At 47.0% G+C, this 22,131-nt stretch overlaps 1 protein-coding gene across 2 annotated transcripts in view; it reads right to left on the bottom strand.

Annotated features, from left to right (window-relative positions):
* Positions 1-22,131, bottom strand: part of acad11 (acyl-CoA dehydrogenase family, member 11) — a 149,074-nt gene that overhangs the window by 113,794 nt on the left and 13,149 nt on the right. For both annotated transcript variants that reach the window (XM_060849801.1, XM_060849800.1), the window contains exons 4-9: positions 20,303-20,464; positions 19,170-19,334; positions 15,748-15,895; positions 12,737-12,858; positions 9,690-9,796; positions 2,508-2,634 (exon numbers count right to left, since the gene is read on the bottom strand). In XM_060849801.1, coding sequence (XP_060705784.1) covers positions 2,508-2,634; positions 9,690-9,796; positions 12,737-12,858; positions 15,748-15,895; positions 19,170-19,334; positions 20,303-20,464 — 831 coding nt within the window. The remainder of the gene's footprint in view (positions 1-2,507; positions 2,635-9,689; positions 9,797-12,736; positions 12,859-15,747; positions 15,896-19,169; positions 19,335-20,302; positions 20,465-22,131) is intronic.

Raw genomic sequence — 22,131 nt, 5'->3', positions numbered from 1 at the left:
TCACACTGTAAACTTTTGCTATGAATTCTATGTCTTACAATTGTGCCCTTCACAACCACCTGATGAAGGAGCGACGCTCTGAAAGCTAGTGTTTCCAACTAAACCTGTTGGACTATAACCTGGTGTTGTGTGATTTTTAACTTTGTCCACCCCAGTCCAACACCGGCATCTCCAAATCAAGGCCAAAATAGTCAGTGTTTTCAAGAAGGAGTTAGATATAGATCCGAGGGTATGGGTGGAAAGTGGGTAAAGGCGACTGAATGACTAGCACAGCAAGCTCAAAGGGCCGAACGGCCTATTCCAGCTCCTATTTTCTATGTTTCTAAGACTCCCAGAGTGAAGTCTATTAGACACACTGTCTGCTCCCTGCGTGAAGCAAATCACACAAGGTCTGAGGGAATGTGCTTTGACTGCCACCTGGTGGCCACTTTCATCTCATACATGTTCTAACAGGATCTACACGCTTAACTTTTCCTCAAGAGAAACCAGCTGTAAAATAGACTCTACCGACAACGCTGGGTAAAACAGCCATGGATTTCAGTCAGAGTCATAAGGAACAATCACAAATAGAAGGTGGAAGGTTCGGGAGAGGGCAGAGTTTAACCTGAGACTGGTTTCCCTCACTGCATTATTAAGACACAGGTAAAAATAATCTCTCTAATTTTGGAGGAAGTCTCACAGATGTTGCTCAGGTAGTGAGGGGGGTGGGGGTGTGTTATGGAGAGACTGGGGGACCCAGGTCATCAGCTAAAGGGTGGGCCAGACTCACCATCTCCACTCTATGTTACCACCATCAGAGAAGCTTGGTTCAACGTGGGCAATGGACAACTGGGTGGGGGGGCTTCCCATGAGATCCCAGGGTGGGGGGGGGTGTTGGAAGGTCGTGCAATCGGTCATATACCGTAGGTGGGAAGGTGTGGGGGGGTTAGGGGGTGGAGATCTGGTAGCTGCTGCCTGTACCACACTCACCCAAGATTGCCAATTCACCGTGGCCCCCCGGCCGTTGAGGAGTGATGATGTGGTGGGAGAGGAAGGGAAACAGGGTGCGATTGGAAGGGCAGGGCTACTGCCTGGCCAATACCTGGGGCCTCTGAAGAAGGGTCACTTTTCCCACCGCAACCCCTTACCTTCTCCATCACCCCACTCCTGCCAGCTGCCCTCAATCTACCGAGCATGGGTTTCCTCATCTATCCCTGGGTAACTGGCAGTGAGGGCAGGATGGGGGTCATTAAGTGACAACTCTGCAGAGTAACCCACGCAGACCCACTCCCCTACTCTATTATCCTATACTGACCCCCGACTAATGCACCACTACCTACACATCGCTGGACACTATGGGGCAATTTAGCATGGCCTATTCACCTGACCTGCACATCTTTGGACTGTGGGAGGAAACCGGAGCACCCGGAGGAAACCCACGCAGACACGGGGAGAATGTGCAAACTCCACACAGTCAGTCACCTGAGGTGGGAATTGAACCCGGGTCTCTGGCGCTGTGAAGCAGCAGTGCTAACCGCTGAGCCACCGTACCGCCCTCTTCCTCCTGAGGGCAGGAAGAACATCTTTGGCCCCATTGACTACACCTGCCCAGGATGGCTGCAGTGTGGGAGGTCCAGCGAGTCAAATGCCCAGGACAGGGAAAGGTTTCCAGATGCTTTCCCTCAATCCCAATGTTTCCCGAATATGAGGATCAGTGGGTAATGTGCTGTTCCGTGCAGGAAGGAGTCCACAGCTGGTTACCGCATCAAGAATCCTCAACCACTGGCTCTGGAGCCATTGGGCTGACAAGAAGTAAGTGACATGTACCCCTCTCAAATGCCAGGCTATGACCATCTCCAATAAGGGGCCATCTAACCACTGCCCCTTGACATTCAATGGTGATACCCTCACTAACAACATCCTGGTGGTCACCATTGGCCAGAAACTCAACTGGACTCACCGTATAAACAGAGAGGCTTCAGCAGGAGGTCGGAGATTAGAGATACTGCAGCGAGTAATCCCCAAAGCCTGGCCACGCTCAACAAGGCAGAAGTCAGGAGGGTGATGGAATACTCCCCACTTGCCTGGATGGGTGCAGCGCCAACACCACCCAGGACAAAGCAGCCCTCGCTTGGCATCCACTCCCTCCACCACCAATGCTCAGTAGCAGCAGTGGGTACTATCTACTAGAGGCGCTGTGGGAAAAACGAGGATTAAATTGTCTTAGGATCTGGATTGCATTTCCTGAGAATGGAGGGAAGGGAGATTGAATGGTAAGGAATAGACTGCACAGCTCAGTGCTGAAGGGATATCAGGTAAAGGTAACATCTCCACAGACAAAGGGACAGAGGATTAGGATGAGATATGTTTCTCCTGCAGGGAGATAGCCAGGTATAATGGGCCAAACGGCCTCCTGGAAGGTAGCCATTCTAGGATTCCCTGATAATGGCGGTTGATGTTGACAATGCAAGTGGACTCTCAGGGTTTGGGGCTGAGTTTTGTCAATGGTTAGAGATAATATCCCGTACCTGCTCTGCTGGGTACACATGCTGTTTACTGAACTCCCTCAGCTGCTGAAGGACACTCTCACCCAGGACTGATTGCTGAAACATGCCTCTCCTCCAGGGAAACTTCGCCTTCGACGATTCCAATTTCCTAAACCGGAAAGGATTCCAGGATTATTGTCCACTCAGCACATTTCAGACTTGACGTTACAGTTTGGAGGTTTTTACTGTCAGGGCTCTGACAGAGCGCTCCCTCCACGAGAGGTTAGGGGACAAAGTTCACTCAGCAGCACGGAGTGTTTCAATCAGAATGGGAAGTTCCTGGGAAACTTTTAGGGCCATGTTTGAGGGGAATATCTTTACCGATCAACCTTCAAATAAGTTAGGGGCTGTTTCTGTGCTGTATAACTCTATAAAGTCCACCTATTAAAATTTATAAATACTGGCTAGATTAAATGTTCGGCTCATTGCCAAATCATCAAGGTGACAGATACCAAATTGTGATGAAATACAAATAAAAGAAAACCACCATAGTTCAGAACAGAGTTATAGCAAACACTGAAGGAAAATAATGTATATGAACAATAAAAAAAAAGAGATGGTACGCCCATGATCATTTCAGGATACAAAGGATGACCGCACACTGCAAAATGTGGGTCTCCCTAATCTGTGGAACTGAAATGCACAATGGTTACAAAACAAAGTAAGGCCATTCATGCATCGTGTCTGTCCTAACCCTCTACAAAAGCAGTTCACCAAGTCCCACTCCCCCCCCCGTGTTTCCCAGTCCCCCCGGAAATATTTTCTCTGAGATAATGAGCTAATTTTCTTTTTAAAGTCCTGATTGAACATGCCACCTCCACACATTTAGACGGTTTGTTCCAAACACAAACCACTCCCCTTTTCTTTAAGAAAGATTTCTTCTCGTGTCACCGTCACCTCATTTTACCAATTTAGCATCTGTAGGTTCTTTCATCTCATTTTATCAATCCCCTTCAATCACCTCCTTCTCGTTCTCAATCCTTCTGCCAGTATTTCTCACCATCTGCTCTCAGGATCCCCTCAGGATTTTCAGAACCCTGATTAAATCTCCCCCTTAACCTTCTCTTCTCCCTGTTTATCCAGTTTCCTCACGGGAACTGAAGCTCCTCAGTTCTGCAACAATTCTCATCGATCCTTGCTGCTATTTTTTAGTGACCTCGTTACTTCCCCAAAGGCTGGTGCCCAGAATTGCACACAGGGTATTCCGTTTTATACTCACTTCCTTGCTTTAGTATTCTATTAACCTCTTCATTCTAGATCTCATTTATGGAATTCTACCAAAGATTTACTTCCAGTTGATCTTGTGTGACTGCAGCAACAGTACATTGAGATCACCTTTAAGGATTCAATGTGCTTTGTGCACACAATGCTGTGCCTGCCTCTTGGTCTGCTTTGTGTTTGCAAGTTGCACCTAAACAGAAATCAGCTGGTTTACTGCAACGTCTGCTTCATAACTTACAATGTGTTTCACTGTTTTAAACAAACTAGCCCACAAAGTTAAACAATCAGATGAGAAATTATGAGACCCTTATCATTAATGTGAAAGTGACCTCACTCAAATCACACGAGGTAAGATCATTGGTGAAGTCTCTACTTCCAAAGTAAATTCCCTAAAGTCTACCCTTGTCTTCCATCTCCCCAAACCACCCCTCGGGTGATCCAGTAGATTAATCCATCAACCAGCATAACATCAAATCAGAACTTGGGATAGTCCAATCCTTAGTTGCTAAGGCGGGGGGCGAGTCTTATGCTCTCACTGGTGGTGGGTAAGTGGGAAGGTCATGGTAATTGACAGTATTGCAAGGAATGGTCTCTCTTCCCCTCACTCGGCTAGTGAAGGGGCTGGATACAGGGTGAGGTGGGTGCACTGAGGGCCATACGCTGTCCTCCTTACTGCCTGCTCCACCCCACAATCCCCCACCCACACGTGTCACCTGTGTGGCATCATGCCCCCCCCCAACAAACCTGAGCGCATTTCCAGCAGCAGCCATTTCTTCCGGTGCAGCGCTGCTGAGGCTGGCCTGTGATTGGTTGGCGGTCTTTGCTGTGGGTGACCTGAGGCCATGGGGTCTTAATCGCAAAGTGGCCTGGGAGATTGCCATGACAGTCAATGGGCCTCCTCTAAAAAAGTCAGAGCAGCTCTCCCACCACCTGATGAGGCCCTCATTCCCCACCAATTAGATTGCAGGCCTAGTCAGAACTGTTTGACTTGACATTTGGTTCAGAGCTTGATCCCTAGCCATTACTGCCCACTGACAAACGTGTGTGTGTGTGTGTGTGTGTGTGTGTACACTGGTGTAAAGACACGGTCAATCTCACCTGGAACAGAAAGCAACCCCTGCCAAAAAGAATGGCCAAATGTGAGCATTGTCAGAGCGATACATGATGTGAGGGAAACTGAGGGAGAGCCGAGAGGGTGGTGCTGGAAAAGCACAGCACGTCAGGCATCATCCGAGAAGCAGCATGATAATCGATGTTTCGGGCAAAAGCCCTTCATCAGGAATGAGGCTGGAAGCCGAGGGGTGGAGAGATAAGTGGGAGGGGGTTGGGGAGGTAGCTGAGAGTGCAATAGGTGGATGGAGATGGGGGTAAAAGTGATAGGTTGGAGGGGAGGGTGGAGTGGATAGGTGAGAAGGAAGATGGACAGGTGGGACAGGTCATGAGGATGGTGCTGAGCTGGAAGGTTGGAACTGGGGTAAGGTGGGGGGAGGGGAAATGAGGAAACTGGTGAAATCCACATTGATGCCATGGGGTTGGAGGGTCCCGAGGCAGATGCTGAGACATTCTTCCTCCAGGCGTCGGGTGGTGAGGGAGTGGCAATGGAGGAGGCCCAGGACCTGCATGTCCTCGGCGGAGTGGGAGCGGGAGTTGAAGTGTTCGACCATGGGGCAGTGGGGTTGGTTGGTGCGGGTGTCCCGGAGACTGAGGGAGAGCCGGGTAAATATTATCTCGGCTGCATCGGGTCAGAGGAGCTGAGGGATAATGTGGTAGCATTGGTGAAAAAGTCAAAACAAAGACAACGGAGTCTACGGCAGGGTGGGGGGTTGCGTCTCCCAGCTACTCCCTTCATAGTGTGCGGCACGCTTGGGAAGAAGGCAGAATTGCATCTAGCAGATCCCCACAGGTCCGGAGGGAGTCTGGTACACAGCCAGTGCGGGTCAGGAGTCCGTGCCTGTTCTATCACACTGATTCCGACGGCCTGCAACTCACACTGAGGAGGACTCACTGACAGAAAGTGAAAGCCTTTCCATTTACCTTTACGTTTCTGATTTCCTGAATTCCCCTTCTAGTGGGCAGCACGGTGGCACAGTGGTTAGCACTGCTGCCTCACAGCACCAGAGACCCGGGTTCAATGCCCGCCTCAGGTGACTGACTGTGTGGAGTTTGCACGTTCTCCCCGTGTCTGCGTGGGTGTGCTCCAGTTTCCTCCCACAGTCACAAAGATGGCCATGCTAAATTGCCCGTAGTGTTAGGTAAGGGGGTAAATGTAGGGGTCTGGGTGGGTTGCGCTTCGGTGGGTCGGTGTGGACTTGTTGGGCTGAAGGGCCTGTTTCTACACTGTAAGTAATCTAATCTACATTCCACCAATTTATTGCAAACGCAGCAGAAGCTGCAACACCCACAGAATCAATAAGAGCTCTGAATGGGCCAAGGAAATGCAAATCAAATATAAAGTTAGATGTGAATCAGCAAAACTGGCTGCGATCAGTCGTTTCAGGCTGGAACCCAGTAAGAACCCAGAACAGATGGGGACATTAGACAGTCAGCACAAATAACAGGAGGAAAAGGGAAAGGGAAAACAGTACAAAGGGATCTGGGAGTGCTAGTCGAGGATTCTCTAACGGTAAACATGCAGGTTGAGTCCGTGATTAAGAAAGCGAATGCAATGTTGTCACTTATCTCAAGAGGGTTGGAATATAAAAGCACCGATGTGCAACTGAGACTTTATAAAGCTCTGGTTAGGCCCCATTTGGAGTACTGTGTCCAGTTTTGGTCCCCACACCTCAGGAAGGACATACTGGCACTGGAGCATGTCCAGCGGAGATTCACACAGATGATCCCTGGAATGGTTGGTCTAACATACGAGGAACGGCTGAGGATCCTGGGATTGTATTCATTGGAGTTTAGAAGGTTAAGGGGAGACTTAATACAAACTTACAAGATAATACATGGCTTGGAAAGGGTGGATGCTAGGAAATTGTTTCCATTAGGAGGGGAGACTAGGACCCGTGGACACAGCCTTAAAATTAGAGGGGGTCAATTCAGAACAGAAATGCGGAGACATTTCTTCAGCCAGAGAGTGGTGGGCCTGTGGAATTCATTGCCACAGAATGCAGTGGAGGCCGGGACACTAATGTCTTCAAGGCAGAGATTTATAGATTCTTGATGTCACAAGGAATTAAGGGCTACAGGGAGAACGCGGGTAAGTGGAGTTGAAATGTCCATCAGCCATGATTGAATGGCGGATGCACTCGATGGGCCGAATGACCTTACTTCCACTCCTATGTCTTATGGCCTTATGACTGTGGGGGTTTCACTGCAAAGCACAAAGTGTGTACAAACCGTTCGAGATGTGAACATGTAACAATCTGTTTGGATAATATGGTTGTATATTAATTTGGAACATTAGCCATGCCAACACCGTTGGGTGGAGGTGGGAGTGAGTAAATGTGTAACTGTTTGACTGGAAATGATTGTCTGCAGGAATAGTTAATTGGAAGATTGTTTTCTACAGAAATGATGTGAATCTTTCTTCAGATTTGAGCTGCACACCATTTTCTTCATGTGTACGTCTCCCATACTCACATGGATGACATTTATACAAAAGAACAAAAGATTTCTCGGCTCCAAGAGGACTTCATACATTCAGAGACCAGTCAGCAATGGAACCTGAAATGTGAACCCCAACCTCTGCAGCAAGGAAGGACAAGAGAAATACAATCTGGACTGAACAAGCTGTGCACAGCTCAACATTGCTAAGGCTGGACACAGTGAGGGGAGAGCGTACGAAGTGAGGTGAGAGTGTACAGAGTGAGGTGGGGACGTACAGAGTGAGGTGAGGCTGTAGAGAGTGAGGTGAGGGCGTACGGAGTGAAGTGAGGCTGTAGAGAGTGAGGTGGGGATGTACAGAGTGAGGTGAGGCTGTATGGAGTAAGGTGAGGGCGTACGGAGTGAGGTGGGAGTGTACGGAATGAGGTGAGAGTGTACGGAGTGAGGTGAGAGCGTACGGAGTGAGGTGAGAGTGTACAGAGTGAGGTGGGGACGTACAGAGTGAGGTGAGGCTGTAGAGAGTGAGGTGAGGGCGTACGGAGTGAAGTGAGGCTGTAGAGAGTGAGGTGGGGATGTACAGAGTGAGGTGAGGCTGTATGGAGTAAGGTGAGGGCGTACGGAGTGAGGTGGGAGTGTACGGAATGAGGTGAGAGTGTACGGAGTGAGGTGAGAGCGTACGGAGTGAGGTGAGAGTGTACAGAGTGAGGTGAGAGTGTACAGAGTGAGGTGGGGATGTACGGAGTGAGGTGAGAGCGTACGGAGTGAGGTGAGGCTGTACGGAGTGAGGTGAGAGTGTACGGAGTGAGGTGAGAGCGTACGGAGTGAGGTGAGGCTGTACGGAGTGAGGTGAGAGTGTACAGAGTGAGGTGAGAGTGTACAGAGTGAGGTGGGGATGTACGGAGTGAGGTGAGAGCGTACGGAGTGAGGTGAGGCTGTACGGAGTGAGGTGAGAGTGTACGGAGTGAGGTGAGAGCGTACGGAGTGAGGTGAGGCTGAACGGAGTGAGGTGAGGCTGAACGGAGTGAGGTGGGAGTGTACAGAGTGAGGTGAGGCTGTATGGAGTGAGGTGGGAGTGTACAGAGTGAGGTGAGTGTGTACGGAGTGAGGTGAGGCTGAACGGAGTGAGGTGGGAGTGTACAGAGTGAGGTGAGGCTGTATGGAGTGAGGTGGGAGTGTACAGAGTGAGGTGAGGCTGTATGGAGTGAGGTGGGAGTATACAGAGTGAGGTGAGGCTGTATGGAGTGAGGTGGGAGTGTACAGAGTGAGGTGAGAGTGTACGGAGTGAGGTGAGGCTGTACGGAGTGAGGTGAGGCTGTATGGAGTGAGGTGAGAGTATACAGAGTGAGGTGAGGGTGTACAGAGTGAGGTGGGAGTGTACAGAGTGAGGTGAGGGTGTACAGAGTGAGGTGGGAGTGTACAGAGTGAGGTGAGTGTGTACGGAGTGAGGTGAGGCTGAACGGAGTGAGGTGGGAGTGTACAGAGTGAGGTGAGGCTGTATGGAGTGAGGTGGGAGTGTACAGAGTGAGGTGAGGCTGTATGGAGTGAGGTGGGAGTGTATGGAGTGAGGTGGGAGTGTACAGAGTGAGGTGAGAGTGTACGAAGTGAGGTGAGGCTGTACGGAGTGAGGTGAGGCTGTATGGAGTGAGGTGAGAGTGTACGGAGTGAGGTGAGGGTGTACAGAGTGAGGTGAGGCTGTAGAGAGTGAGGTGAGAGTGTACGGAGTGAGGTGAGGCTGTACGGAGTGAGGTGAGAGTGTACGAAGTGAGGTGAGAGTGTACGGAGTGAGGTGAGAGTGTACAGAGTGAGGTGAGGGTGTACAGAGTGAGGTGAGAGTGTACGGAGTGAGGTGAGAGTGTACAGAGTGAGGTGAGAGTGTACGGAGTGAGGTGAGAGTGTACGGAGTGAGGTGAGGCTGTACGGAGTGAGGTGAGAGTGTACGGAGTGAGGTGAGGCTGTATGGAGTGAGGTGAGAGTGTACGGAGTGAGGTGAGAGTGTACAGAGTGAGGTGAGAGTGTACGGAGTGAGGTGAGGCTGTACGGAGTGAGGTGAGGCTGTACGGAGTGAGGTGAGGCTGTATGGAGTGAGGTGAGAGTGTACGGAGTGAGGTGAGGCTGTACGGAGTGAGGTGAGAGTGTACGGAGTGAGGTGAGGCTGTACGGAGTGAGGTGAGAGTGTACGGAGTGAGGTGAGAGTGTACAGAGTGAGGTGAGAGTGTACGGAGTGAGGTGAGGCTGTACGGAGTGAGGTGAGGCTGTATGGAGTGAGGTGAGAGTGTACGGAGTGAGGTGAGAGTGTACGGAGTGAGGTGGGAGTGTACGGAGTGAGGTGAGAGTGTACGGAGTGAGGTGAGAGTGTACGGAGTGAGGTGAGGGTGTATGGAGTGAGGTTATTACCGATGGCAGAGTTGCAGTCCGGTTTCAGCCAGAGGTCTGATACTTCCACCGTATTTGTGCGCATCCTCAGCACTGGCGTTTCCTAGCAACGCCCGTGTGTACACGCCCTGCAGAAATAAAGACACTGCTGTTACAGCAACAGTTTGCAATATTGGTATTCCTGTAAACATTGGAAGAATCCATTTGTATAAATTCCATTGATCATGGTTACCTCGAGGTATTGCCCCCTGGGATAGTCATCCTGAAGGCTATATGGGAACATGGGACACCCAAATCAGGCACAGCAGCGGGTGAAATCTCAATTCAAATAAATAATCAATCTGAAATGTGAAGCACGTCCTAGTCATTGTGATCTCAAACTGTCATCGATTGTTGTTAAAACCCATCTGGTTCACCGAATCAGGTGGTGGGGAGGAGGATCTGACTGAAACATAAACTCTAACAGGGCTGGACATTGTAGGTGCAGGGAACATGTTTCCCTTAGTTGGAGACGCTAGAGCCAGAGTCAGAGTCTCAGGATATCGGACTTAGGGCTAAGATAAGGAAAGATTTCTTCAGTCACAGGGTGGAATTCTCTACCTCAGAAGGCTTTGGAGACTGGGTGACTGAATATATTCAAGAAAGACATTGATAAATTTTGAGAAAGATTGGACATGTTTATCAATCTATCTTCATTACTGAAGCTCCTCATCTTTGCACTCATTCTTGCCATATTGAAATAGAACAGATTAGAATCGTTGATTGTTAGCTCAGGTGGTACAGGGTGGAGTTGGCTTTGTCTTAACACAATGGACTCCAACTTGGTGTGTTCTTTTCATTCATCCATGGGACATGGAGCACACTAGCCAGACCTGTATTTAATGCCCATCCGTAATTACCCAGAGGGCAGCTGAGAATCAACCACATTGCTGTGGGTCTGGAGTCACATGTGGGCCAGACTGGGTAAGGATGGCAGTTTCCATCCCTCGAGGAAGTGGACCAAATACAGACAAGTGACAATGTTATCATCAGATTTTATTGAATTCAAATTTGAACCCTGGTCCCCAGAACATTATCTGGGTCTCTGGATTAAAGGTCCAGTGGTAATACCACTACACTATCACCTCCCATCTGATGTAGATGAACTCTCCCCCTGCCTGTTACTCCAGCGATAGGTTGAGTGAACTGTGCAGGACAAGGGGAGACTCAAATGAGAGTCACGCCTCAAAGTATATCGCACAATGTCCAAGGGGAGACATTCAGAATGGCTTTGATGGCAACCTATTGGCATTGATATGGTCTCCCGACCAGCGAGGTAGCACAGGGCAAGGAGACCCAGTGTTAATTGTTCGTCGTTCAATGATTGAAGCAGCACTCTGCCCATCTTCCACAATTGTTTTAGATGCATTTCACAGTCCAATACACGCTCCAGTCTGCTTCCTCTCCCCTTCATGACCAACCGCCCTTCCTGAAGAAACCCCACCTTCAAACAAACACCTCACTGAACTCCAGTAGCCCTCCATTATCTCAGAAGCATATCCTGAATCATTTATAAAAGGGACCATCATTTACAATATTGTTATTATGGTCATGGAACTGGACAGCACGGAAACAGACCCTTCAGTTCAATTCGTCCATGCCGACCTGACCACCAAAACTGATCCAGCCCCATTTGCCAGCACTTGGCCCATGTCCCTCTAAACCTTCCTGTTCATGAACCTATCCAGGTGCCTTTTAAATGTTGTGATTGTACCAGCCTCCACCACTTCCTCTGGCAGTTCGTTCTGTACATGCACCGCTCTCTGTGTGAAAAGTTTACCCCTTAGATCTCTTTTAAATCTTTGCCCTCTCATCTTTAACCTATGCCCTCTAGTTTTGAACTCCCATTACCTGGGGAAAATACCTTGTTTATTCACCTTATCCATCCCCCTCATGATTTTATAAACCTCTATAAAGTCACCCCTCAGCCTCTGACGCTCCAGGGAAAACAGCCCCAGCCTAGTCAGCCTCAAACCTTCCAAAACCCCAGCAACATCCTTGTAAGGGATCTTTTCTGAACCCTTTCAAGTTTCACAACATCTTTCCTATAGCAGGGGAACCAGAATTGTACATAGTATTCCAAAAGTGGCCTAACAATGTCCTGTAGAGCCTATCAACTCCTCTACTCAATGCATTGACCAATATAGGCAGCACACCAAATGCATTTCTCACCACCCCATCTACGTGACTCAAGGAATGATGAACCTGCAGCCCTAGGTCTCTTTGTTTGGCAACACTCCCCAGGGTGCTACCATTAACTATATAGGTCCTGCCCTGATTTGTCTTTCCAAAATGCAGCGGCTCACATTTATCTGAATTAAACTCCATCTGCCATTCCTCAGCCCATTGGCCCATCTGACCAAGGTCCCGTTGTACTCTGAGATCACCTTCTTCACAGTGTCCACTGCACCACCAATTTTTTGGTGTCATCTGCAAACTTACTGACCATTCAGGGTGAAATACTGCTCGGTGTGGGCAGTTAAATCCCCCCCCCTCCCCCCACTCCGTGGTCAGTGTGTAAGAGTGCAGCAGAAATCCACAGGTAAGCACCAACAGTGGGTCATCAGGATCCCACAGCCCGTTAAACTGCCCAAGCGTGGGCGGCACAGTGGCACAGTGGTTAGCACTGCTGCCTCACAGCGCCAGAGACCCGGGTTCAATTCCCGACTCAGGCGACTGACTGTGTGGAGTTTGCACATTCTCCCCGTGTCTGCGTGGGTGTGCTCTGGTTTCCTCCCACAGTCACAAAGATGTGCAGGCCAAGTGAATTGGCCACGCTAAATTGCCCCTAGTGTTAGGTAAAGGGGTAAATGTAGGGGAATGGGTGGGTTGCGCTTCGGCGGGTCGGTGTGGACTTGTTGGGCCGAAGGGCCTGTTTCCACACTGTAAGTCTAATCTAATCTGAAAAAAAACAGCAGGAGCTGCGGCTTTAGTGAGTGAAAAGTATTGTTTCTGTGCAGCCAACAATCCCAATCCTTTCTGCACCCCAAAGGAGTGATTCCAGCCTTTAGCACAGAACAAACGTTTACCTGCAGAATGGAGGCAATTTTGAAATAGGATAGAGCCAGGAAGAAGGTCCAGTTGGGCAGCGGAAGATGGAGACCTCGACAGTGGCTGTAGGTAGAGATCAGCTCACCACACGATGGCACTCCTGGAAAAAAGTCAAAGAAAGCAGGAGAAGCTGAAGCAAACAGTTCACTCGGAGCCCCCACTCAAAAGCCATACCACAGATCGGACCCCCCTCATGTCTGTAATCGTTTGGTATGACATATGAACAAGGAATGAGGGTTGGCCACTCAGCCCCTCGGCTCTACTCTCCCATTCAATAAGAACATGGCAATCTGACTATAACCTCAACCCGACGGTTGTCCAATTGTAACCTGACATTTTGCTCAGTATGATTTGACTTTCAGAGAAACTTGCTGGGATCATTATTTCAGCATCCTGTCACTTTGTGGCTTTCATCTTGTTGGGTCAAGAGACACACACACACACACACACACACACACACACACCTAAGCCATTCAGGACAGAGGTCAGGTAGTACCTCTCTATGTACAGTGCGATGGAATTGAGGAACTCTCTCCCACTGAATGTGGTAAGTGTTTGTTCCAAAACAATTCCAACACTGGCGTCCAGCTGGCAATGTGGAAAATAACCGACGTATGCTCTCTACACAAAAAGCAGAAGAAATCCAACCCGGATAATTACTGCCCCATCAGTCTACACTCGATCATCAATAAAGTGATGGACGGTGTCCTCAACTGTGCTGTCAAGCAGCACCCGCTCAGCAATAACCTGCTCAGTTGATGCCCAGTTTGGGTTTCACCAGGGCCTGACCTCGTTACAACCTTGATCAAACATGGTCAGAAGAGCTGGATTCCAAAGGGGAGGTACTGCAGCAAGATCTGGTCAATATCCAGACTTGGGTTGACAATTGCCAAGTAACGTTCGTACCAGACATGTGCCAGGCAATGACTATCACCAACAAGATAGAATCTAGCTATCACAGCTTTACACTGAATGGCATTACCATCTCAATCTCAAACTCTCAACATCCTGGGGATTACCATTGACCGGAAACTGAACTGAGCTAGCCATATAAACATTGTGACTACAAGAGCAAATCTGAGGCTAGAATACTGTGGTGAGTAACTCACCTCCTGACTCCCCAAAGCCTGTCCACTATCGACACGCACAAGGCAGGAGGGTGATGGAATCGTCCCCACTTGCCTGGATGGGTGCAGCTCCAACAACACTCAAGAAGCTCGACACCATCCAGGATAAAGGCAGCCTGACTGACTAGCACCACATCCACAAGCATCCACTCCCTCCATCACCAATGCTCAGTAGCAGCAGCATGTAGTATCTACAAGTTATATTGGAGAGATTCACCGAGGCTCCTCAGCAGCACCATCCAAACCCGCTGTCACTTCCATTTGGAAAGTTGAGGGCAGCAGATACATGAAACACCACCACCTGTGAGTTCCTCCTCAAACCCCTCTCCGTCCTGACTGTTACTCATCACCGCTCCTTCACTGCTACTGGGTCACAATCCTGGGACTCACTCCAAAATGGTCTTGTGGGTCTCCCTACACCATTCAGTTTAACACATCCTTATACCATGCTGTGCTAATTCATCTTTCAAAGAATTGTACAGGCTTGGCCGCTGCTGAACTGCAGAAGACTGCTCACCACCACCTCCAGGGCAACTAGGGATGGCAATAAAAGAGACACCACCCACGATGCCCTCATCCCATGAACTAAGTAACTTTAAAACTTGATCATTTTACATTGCACATTTTGACGACCAAGGATAATAAGGGAAATGGAGCAAAGTAGATAGGTGGGGTTAGAAGGTTTACTTTTACTCACTAATGAAGGTACGAGGGGGTAATGTTTCCACCCTATTTATCCATATCTCAAAGACTAATGTCTGGATTTCAATGAAATGTGATACACAGATGGGCCACATTGTCAAGAAGCAGTGATAAGATAAGATGTGATTTCAGAGTTTAATCAATCACATTGTCAGAGATTGTGCAGGGAGCTTTGAGTGACAATCCTGTGGTACAGCTCAGGGCAGTTCAAGCAGCCAGGTAATGGTTGACGTTTACATTTTGCTTCAGTTAAATATGTCACGAATTTCATACAAGCCATTGAATGATTACAACACAAAAGGAGGACATTCAGCTCATCATGTCTATGGAGTTTGTCTACAAAAGCAGTCAACTAGTCTCACTGTAACACCCTTTCCCCATAGCCCTGAACATCTTTTCAGAGATAGTCAGATTCATAGAAGCATTATAGTGCAGAAGGAGGCCATTCGGCCCATAGTGTCTGCTTTGGCCATCCAAATGCATCATGACTTGGTGCACCCAAACCATTGTGTTACTCTGAGTGTTTCTCCCTTCCTTTCCCTGGCTCTGATACAAGGAAATCCCATCTCAATTACTCAGAAATGTAAATAAACTACAAATGGAAGAAGTTCCCATGGGTTATCATGGAGAGAAAGTCTCAATACTGTCATATCTATGAATTCTCCCAGTTGTCCGCACTTAGGGCCCTAATGATGTAAATGTGACCTTGGGGGAATGTTCCTACCTTTAGATTAGATTCTGTACAGTATGGAAACAGGCCCTTCAGCTCAAACTGATCCTCCGAACAGTAACCCACGCAGACCAATTCCACTGTCCTATACTAACCCCTGACTAATGTACGTAATACTATGGGCAAGTTAGCATGGCTAATTCACCTGACCCACGCATCTTTGGACTGTGGGAGGAAACACACGCAGCATTGGGGAGAATATGCAACTCCACACAGACAGTCGCCCGAGGTTGGAATCGAACCCAGGTCCCTGGTGCTGTGAGGAAGCAGTGCTGACCACTGAGCCCTTAAGAGTGCATTGCGAAACCATCCTGACATGCTCCCCGCTAATGTTCCCAGTGCCTCCCCACTCCCCTCCAAGATCATGCTCAGAGCTGGTTAGGTTAGACAATACTGGAATATGATGCCAGTTACATCTTTAGTAACTTACCGTCCACGTCCTGAATGGCGATATCATTGCTACATCCTGGGAAGGGGGTTCCACTGGGCCAATAGAAAGGCATACAGGCATAGGCCAGGTCAGCAATAGGATTCCCAATGGTGGAGAGCTCCCAATCCAACACAGCAATGACTCGGGCCTAGGATTTAAATACATCACGCCTAATGAGTGAGAAAGACAACTAAACACACACATGTTGTGAGTATTTGTATTATCTTATGTATCACTTTGATGCAAGAGGAGGAGAATGTGATTTACTCTGAGGGTTGGGGGTTGGTTTAGTTCAGTTGGCTGGACGGTTGGTTTGCAAAGCAGCACGAGGCTGATGGTTCAATTCCCATCCCGGTTGAGGTTACCAAGGAGGACTCTTCTTCTGAACCTCTCCCCTCGCCCAAGGTGCAGTGACCATCAGGTTAAACCGTCAATAGTTGTGTCTCCCTCTCTCTCTCTCTCTCTCTCTCTCTAATGAGGGCAGCCCTATGGTCTGGTAAAACAATGGCGACTTGACTCTGAGTGTTGTGAACCTTTAGAATTCTCAACGGCAGACGTTCAGTCTTTAAGTGTCATTAAGGCGGAGGTTGACTGATTTCTGATTGCCAGTGGTATCCAGGATTATGGGGATGGGGTGGCCAAAAGGTATTGAAGTGGTTGATCACCCATGATGGTTTTGAATAGAGGGATTGGCTCGATGAGCTGAATGATCTACCCCCGTTCCTGTATGTGTGCATTATGTAGGCAATTTTCAAAACCGACAGGAACAAACCGGTCTCTCTCTGCCTTTGGGAATGTGGAAGACAATTTGTAAAGAACAGAAGGAATAGGAAGAGGAGAAGACCATTCAGCCCATCGAGCCTGCCCCTCCACTCAATAAGACCATGGACTATCTTCTACCTCATCCCCACTATCTAACACTACCTTCATATCACTTTATATCAAGAAACATCTATCAACCCCTGCCTTGTATGTACTCAAGAACTCAACACTCCCTACTCTTTGGGCCAGAGAATCACAATGATCCACAGCCCTTTGAGTGAGTAAATCTCTCCTTCTGCCAATCCGTAATGGTCACTCTCTTTTCCTGAGAGCGAGAGATGTGCCCAAGAAGGTGAACCATTTTTCAGAGGCCACCCTGTCAAACCCCTGCAACAACGTATATTTATCCATTAGATCATCTCTCATTCTTCTGAACAGCAGCTAATAATGTCTGGTCCACTGAATTGCACTTCATCGGTCAATCCCATCATTCCAATATAGCAGTTCACTGAACTTTTCTTGCACTCACTCCAGGGGAAGTATGTCCTTCCCCTTGGGGCAGTCTGGTGGCTCAGTGGTTAGCACTACTGCCTCACAGCGCCAGGGACCCGAGTTCAATTCCCATCTCGGGCGACTGTCTGCGTGGAGTTTGCACATTCTCCCCGTGTCTGCATGGGTTTCCTCCGGGTGCTCCAGTTTCCTCCCACAGTCCAAAGATGTGCAGGTCAGGTGAATTGGCCATGCTAAATTGTCCATAGTGTTAGGTGCAGTAGTTGGGGGTAAATATAGAGGAATGGGTCTGGGTGGGTTGCTCTTCGGAGGGTCAGGGTGGGCTTGTTGAGCCAAATGGCCTGTTTCCTTACTAATCTAAAGTAAGGAAACAAATCTACAGACTACCCTCAAGGTTTAGCTCCTGTAAATCACCAATCGCTGACAGCTATGAACTGGAAGAACAGCAGACTAAGTGAGGACTATAAAGTACTTCAAAATATGCAAATCTGACACTATGCTTTGAGAATTTGAACATATGACAAGTTAAGGCAAGAGGAGCTGGTGCATTGGGAATGTCACTGGACTAGATCCCAGTTGATGGTCATACTGATCAAGACAGATCCCAGAGTGAAACCTGGCTTGATAGACCATAAGTATTATCTCTGTGGTTTGCTTATCTTGGCAAGCAGTCACTGAACATGCTTGCATGAGGCTGCTAATGTAATTTTCACAAAAGAACACAAGCTCATTCCACAAAAAAAAATTTACGCACATAGACACTCATATAACAACTTAACAGCAAAAAGAAACATTCAACCCTTTGCCTTGGAAAATCCCAATAAACTTTGTAATTTCTTCCTCAAATTACTCTTTTCAGCTTTTGTCCCTGAAGTAGCTTAAGACTCTTTCCAATTATGAAAACTGGTGACTTCTACAAACTCTAAAACTGCCCTCTCCTTGTCTGAACATAACCGACTAAAAGCCCCCACTCACCTGTTTCTGAATAAATGATTTTTTATTCAGCAATTAAATAGCTCTGACCGAGGAGGCCCAGGATTGAGTCCTGCCTGCTCAAGAAATTAATCATAACAACGCTGATGATTTTGTTTCTCTAGACTTTCAATTGTTTTCTAATCAACCTGTTATTACACAGATGGGACTTGAACCCAGGCCTCCCAGTCCAGGGCTAGGGACTTTACCACTGTGCCGAAAGAGGGCGCTCATGACAACTCTGAACAGGTTGATAAAAAAATACCTTCAGCAATTAACTCCCCAGGTAGCGGGTTGTTTCATTTAGCTTACTTGGAAAAGCTGCCTTTAATTTACTGGCCACGATGACCTTCCGATCTTTGTTTATAAAGGTCACTTTCACATAACTAAAACCCAAACTCCATTTTCCTCCAATTCCAAATCCAAACACTAATGCTGTTGTGGTAGGTTCAAATCCCACCCCAGTAACTGTAAAATTTGGAATCGAAAGTTAGTCTCAGTTGATGACGAAAGTGATACTATTATTGATGGTTATAAAAACCCTTGTGGTTTGCTAATGACCTTTTGGAAAGGAAATCCGCTGCGGTTACTTGGTCTGGCCTACCAGACTAAGAGCAAGTTTTAAATCATGAGGGCTGTAGACAAGGTGAATGATAAGGGGCCTTTCCCTAGTGTAGGTGAGTTCAAAACTATTTTTAAGATGAGAGGAGAAAGATTTTTAAAAATCATGAGGGGATTTTTTTTAACACAGAGAGGTTCATGTGTGGAATGAACTGCCAGTGGAAGTGGTGGATGCATATGGAGGATAGTGGGCCAGTGTAGGTTAGGTGGGCTTGGATCGGCGCAACATCGAGGGCCGAAGGGCCTGTACTGCGCTGTATTTTTCTATGTTCTATGTTCTATTCAGGTACAGTTACAACGCTTAAAAGACATTTGGATAAGTCCATAAATAGGAAATGTTTAGAGGGAAACATGCCAAGTGCAGGCAGGTGAGATGAGTTTAGTTTAGCTTTATGGTCTGCATGGATTGGGGTTGGACCAATGGGTGTGTTTCTGTGCCATATGACTCTACTACTCCAAAATACTCTCTGTAAAGATCAATCAGTTCAGGGGACTGGGATCAAATGGCCAGCGATACCCCACACTCAATGAAAGAATAAAAGAGAGAAATGAGTCACCTCAGTGGGGTGAAATACGAAGTTCTCGATTCGGAGATCACCATGGACTATCACTGCCTCCTGGTCATTATCCGGTAAATTGTTGATCAACCACTCTGAGAGCTTCTCCATGGCAGGAATATCAGCAGAAGCAGCTGCTTTATACTGCGCAGTCCATGTTAATACCTGGGTCGGGGGAGATCATTCCACTTAGCTCCAAGTTCCTGACTGTATGTTCAAACAGCACTTATTTGATCAATGCAGCCCATTCTCAGACACAACTCCCAGGGATACATCAGCGCTTTGCAAATCATTTCCTGACCTGCTTCCATTTTAATATTTGCAAGTGAATATAACCCTAAACATCACCTAAAACAAGACACGTATAAATCTTAATAGAAATTGCTGGAGAAATTCAGCAAGTCTGGCAGCATCTGTGGAGAGAGAAACAGAGGTAATGTTTCGTGTCTGATATGAATCTTCCTCAGAATAAATACATCAGCTGAGTAAGACTCATTTTCTCCAGAATTAGAAATTTGATAGTACAGAATATGAGTATTGCTGAAAAAAAATCTTCACATGTACAAAATAAATCTGTATGTTATGGCTCAACATATAACGATATACCATTTCAATAACACAATGAATACTTCTAAATTAATTTGCAAAAAGTGTTGATGTTTTATATGCCCATGTAGTTTTCAGCTGATCTTACCACGGTCCCCAATGACATCACTTCAAACATACAATCATCATCAAATCCTTACACCCCTTCCAGTGTCCCCCTTACACACCCACAACACCCCCAAACACCCCAACGCCCCCTTACATAACCCTGACCCCCCCGGTACACATCTGCGAACCCCCATCTTATACACCAGCCGACGCCCCCCTCCTGACACACACCCCCAACCCCCCCCCCTTACACACACCCCCGACCTTACAGATGCCCCATCATGCCTGTAACATAACGACACTTTGACTGTGACATTGTGAAGTCTAACATGTGTGTCAAAATGGGAGTTTTGACTTTGCATTCACGAGTGTTCTCTGTGCACATTCTATTTAAGGACACATTATATTTGTAAAATCACAGTCATCTAAAAATGCCAGAGGTTTTGATGAACAAGAGGCTTTCTATGTGGGAGGTGAACCTGTCTCTTGGAGTAACTGTGCTCTTTGCCAAAGCCCTGCAGTCCCAGTGCTCTCCAGTCGATGGAATGAAGTCGCGCAATCATTGCCATCATGGCCAAGTACAGGGCACAGCGTTCTGCTGGCTTCACCTCCAGAAGATTGACATCTCGAAATATCCGGCCCTGGATCATAAATAGACAAGAATAAATCAAACCAAGGTGAGTTGGAGTCAAGCCTGTAACTCTTGGGCTGTCTGAGTTCATTCGACTGTAACCCATCAATTGGTTTCGAAATAACTGGGTACTTTTCTCAAACTTCTTTCATGGCAAGGCCAATATTTGCTGTCCATCTCTGAATCCTCCTGAACGGAGTGACAAGTAATTGTCAATCACGTTACTGTGGGTCTGGAGGCACATGTAGGCCAGACCAGGTAAGGATGGCAGATTTCCTGCCTGTTAAGAGTTAAAAATCACACAACACCAGATTATAGTCCAACAGGTTTAATTGGAAGCACTAGCTTTCGGAGCGTCGCTCCTTCATCAGGTGGTTGTGGAGGACACAATTGTAAGACACAGAATTTATAGCAAAAGTTTACAGTGTGATGTAACTGAAATTATACATTGAAAAATAACTTATTTGTTTGTTAAGTCTTTCATCTGTTCGAATACATTGATAGTTTCACTTCTTTAATGCGTAAATCACAAAACTGTTTTAAAAAGTTATATTCTCAGGTTAACTGTAACAATTAGTGTTAGCCAGATAATATGTTGAAGGTGTTAGTCCCTGTGTTCTGTGTAACACCTTCAACATATTGTCTCGCTAACACCAATTGTTACAGTTAACCTGAGAATGCAACTTCTAAAAAAAAGGTTTTGTGATTTACACATAAAAGAAGTGAAACTATCATGGTATTTGAACAGATGAAAGACTCAACAAATAATCAAGGTATTTTTCAATGTATAATTTCAGTTACATCACACTGTAAACTTTTGCTATAGATTCTGTGTCTTACAATTGTGTCCTCCACTATCACCTGATGAAGGAGCAGCGCTCCGAATTAAATATGTTCGACTATAACCTGCTGTTGTGTGATTTTTAACTTTGTACACCCCAGTCCAACACCGGCACCTCCAAATCATTCCTGATAGGAGATTACATCCAAAGTGAAACATGGCCCATGTGAGTGTATAGAGTTCAGGGAACTTGGTGGGAATTTGCTGCAGAAGAAAATAGGTGCATTTTTTACTTGCTTTATTTTTGGCTAGTAGTTTGTAAGTTTCTTTTTAAACAGGATAAATTGAAGGCCAGGATCATGGGCCCAGCGTAAAAGTGTCATAACAGGTCAACACATAAGTTCACTGTTTGGTAATAGCTACTAATTTGACTATCTATTATGGGTTGCCTTTTGGTTTGAAGGCAAATAGGGGAAATATGTACAGGTCACAAACTGAAAGACAGTGTTCCTTTTTATATCAAAATCAAATTGAGAATGAAGTAGATCAAACTTTGTTTCAGCTGGTACCTTATCAACTGGCACTCTTGATAAACTGGCAAAAAATTATATATCTGAAACACTGCTAAGTAATTATGGTGTAAGTAAAGTACAATAGTAATGAGTGTACCCCTGTATTATGTTTCTATTTCTTACTGTGTGTTTTTACATTGAATTGAGGAGGGGTGTTGATGTTTTTACATTTTTTTTATGGATGTTGATGTCTCAAATCTTTGTTTGATCAGGGTTTGCTGTGGTTATGTGTACCTTGTGATTATCGGAATATTTGACCAATTGGCACACTCCAGGTCCCGGAGGTGATGGTTGATAAAAGGTTTGCTGTGATTCAAACAGATG

Source organism: Hemiscyllium ocellatum, chromosome 34 (genome assembly GCF_020745735.1).
Source record: "Hemiscyllium ocellatum isolate sHemOce1 chromosome 34, sHemOce1.pat.X.cur, whole genome shotgun sequence".
Taxonomy (NCBI): Eukaryota; Metazoa; Chordata; class Chondrichthyes; order Orectolobiformes; family Hemiscylliidae; genus Hemiscyllium; species Hemiscyllium ocellatum.
The sequence above is the reverse complement of the archived record's forward strand: the minus strand, read 5'-3'. Positions and strand labels throughout refer to the sequence as shown.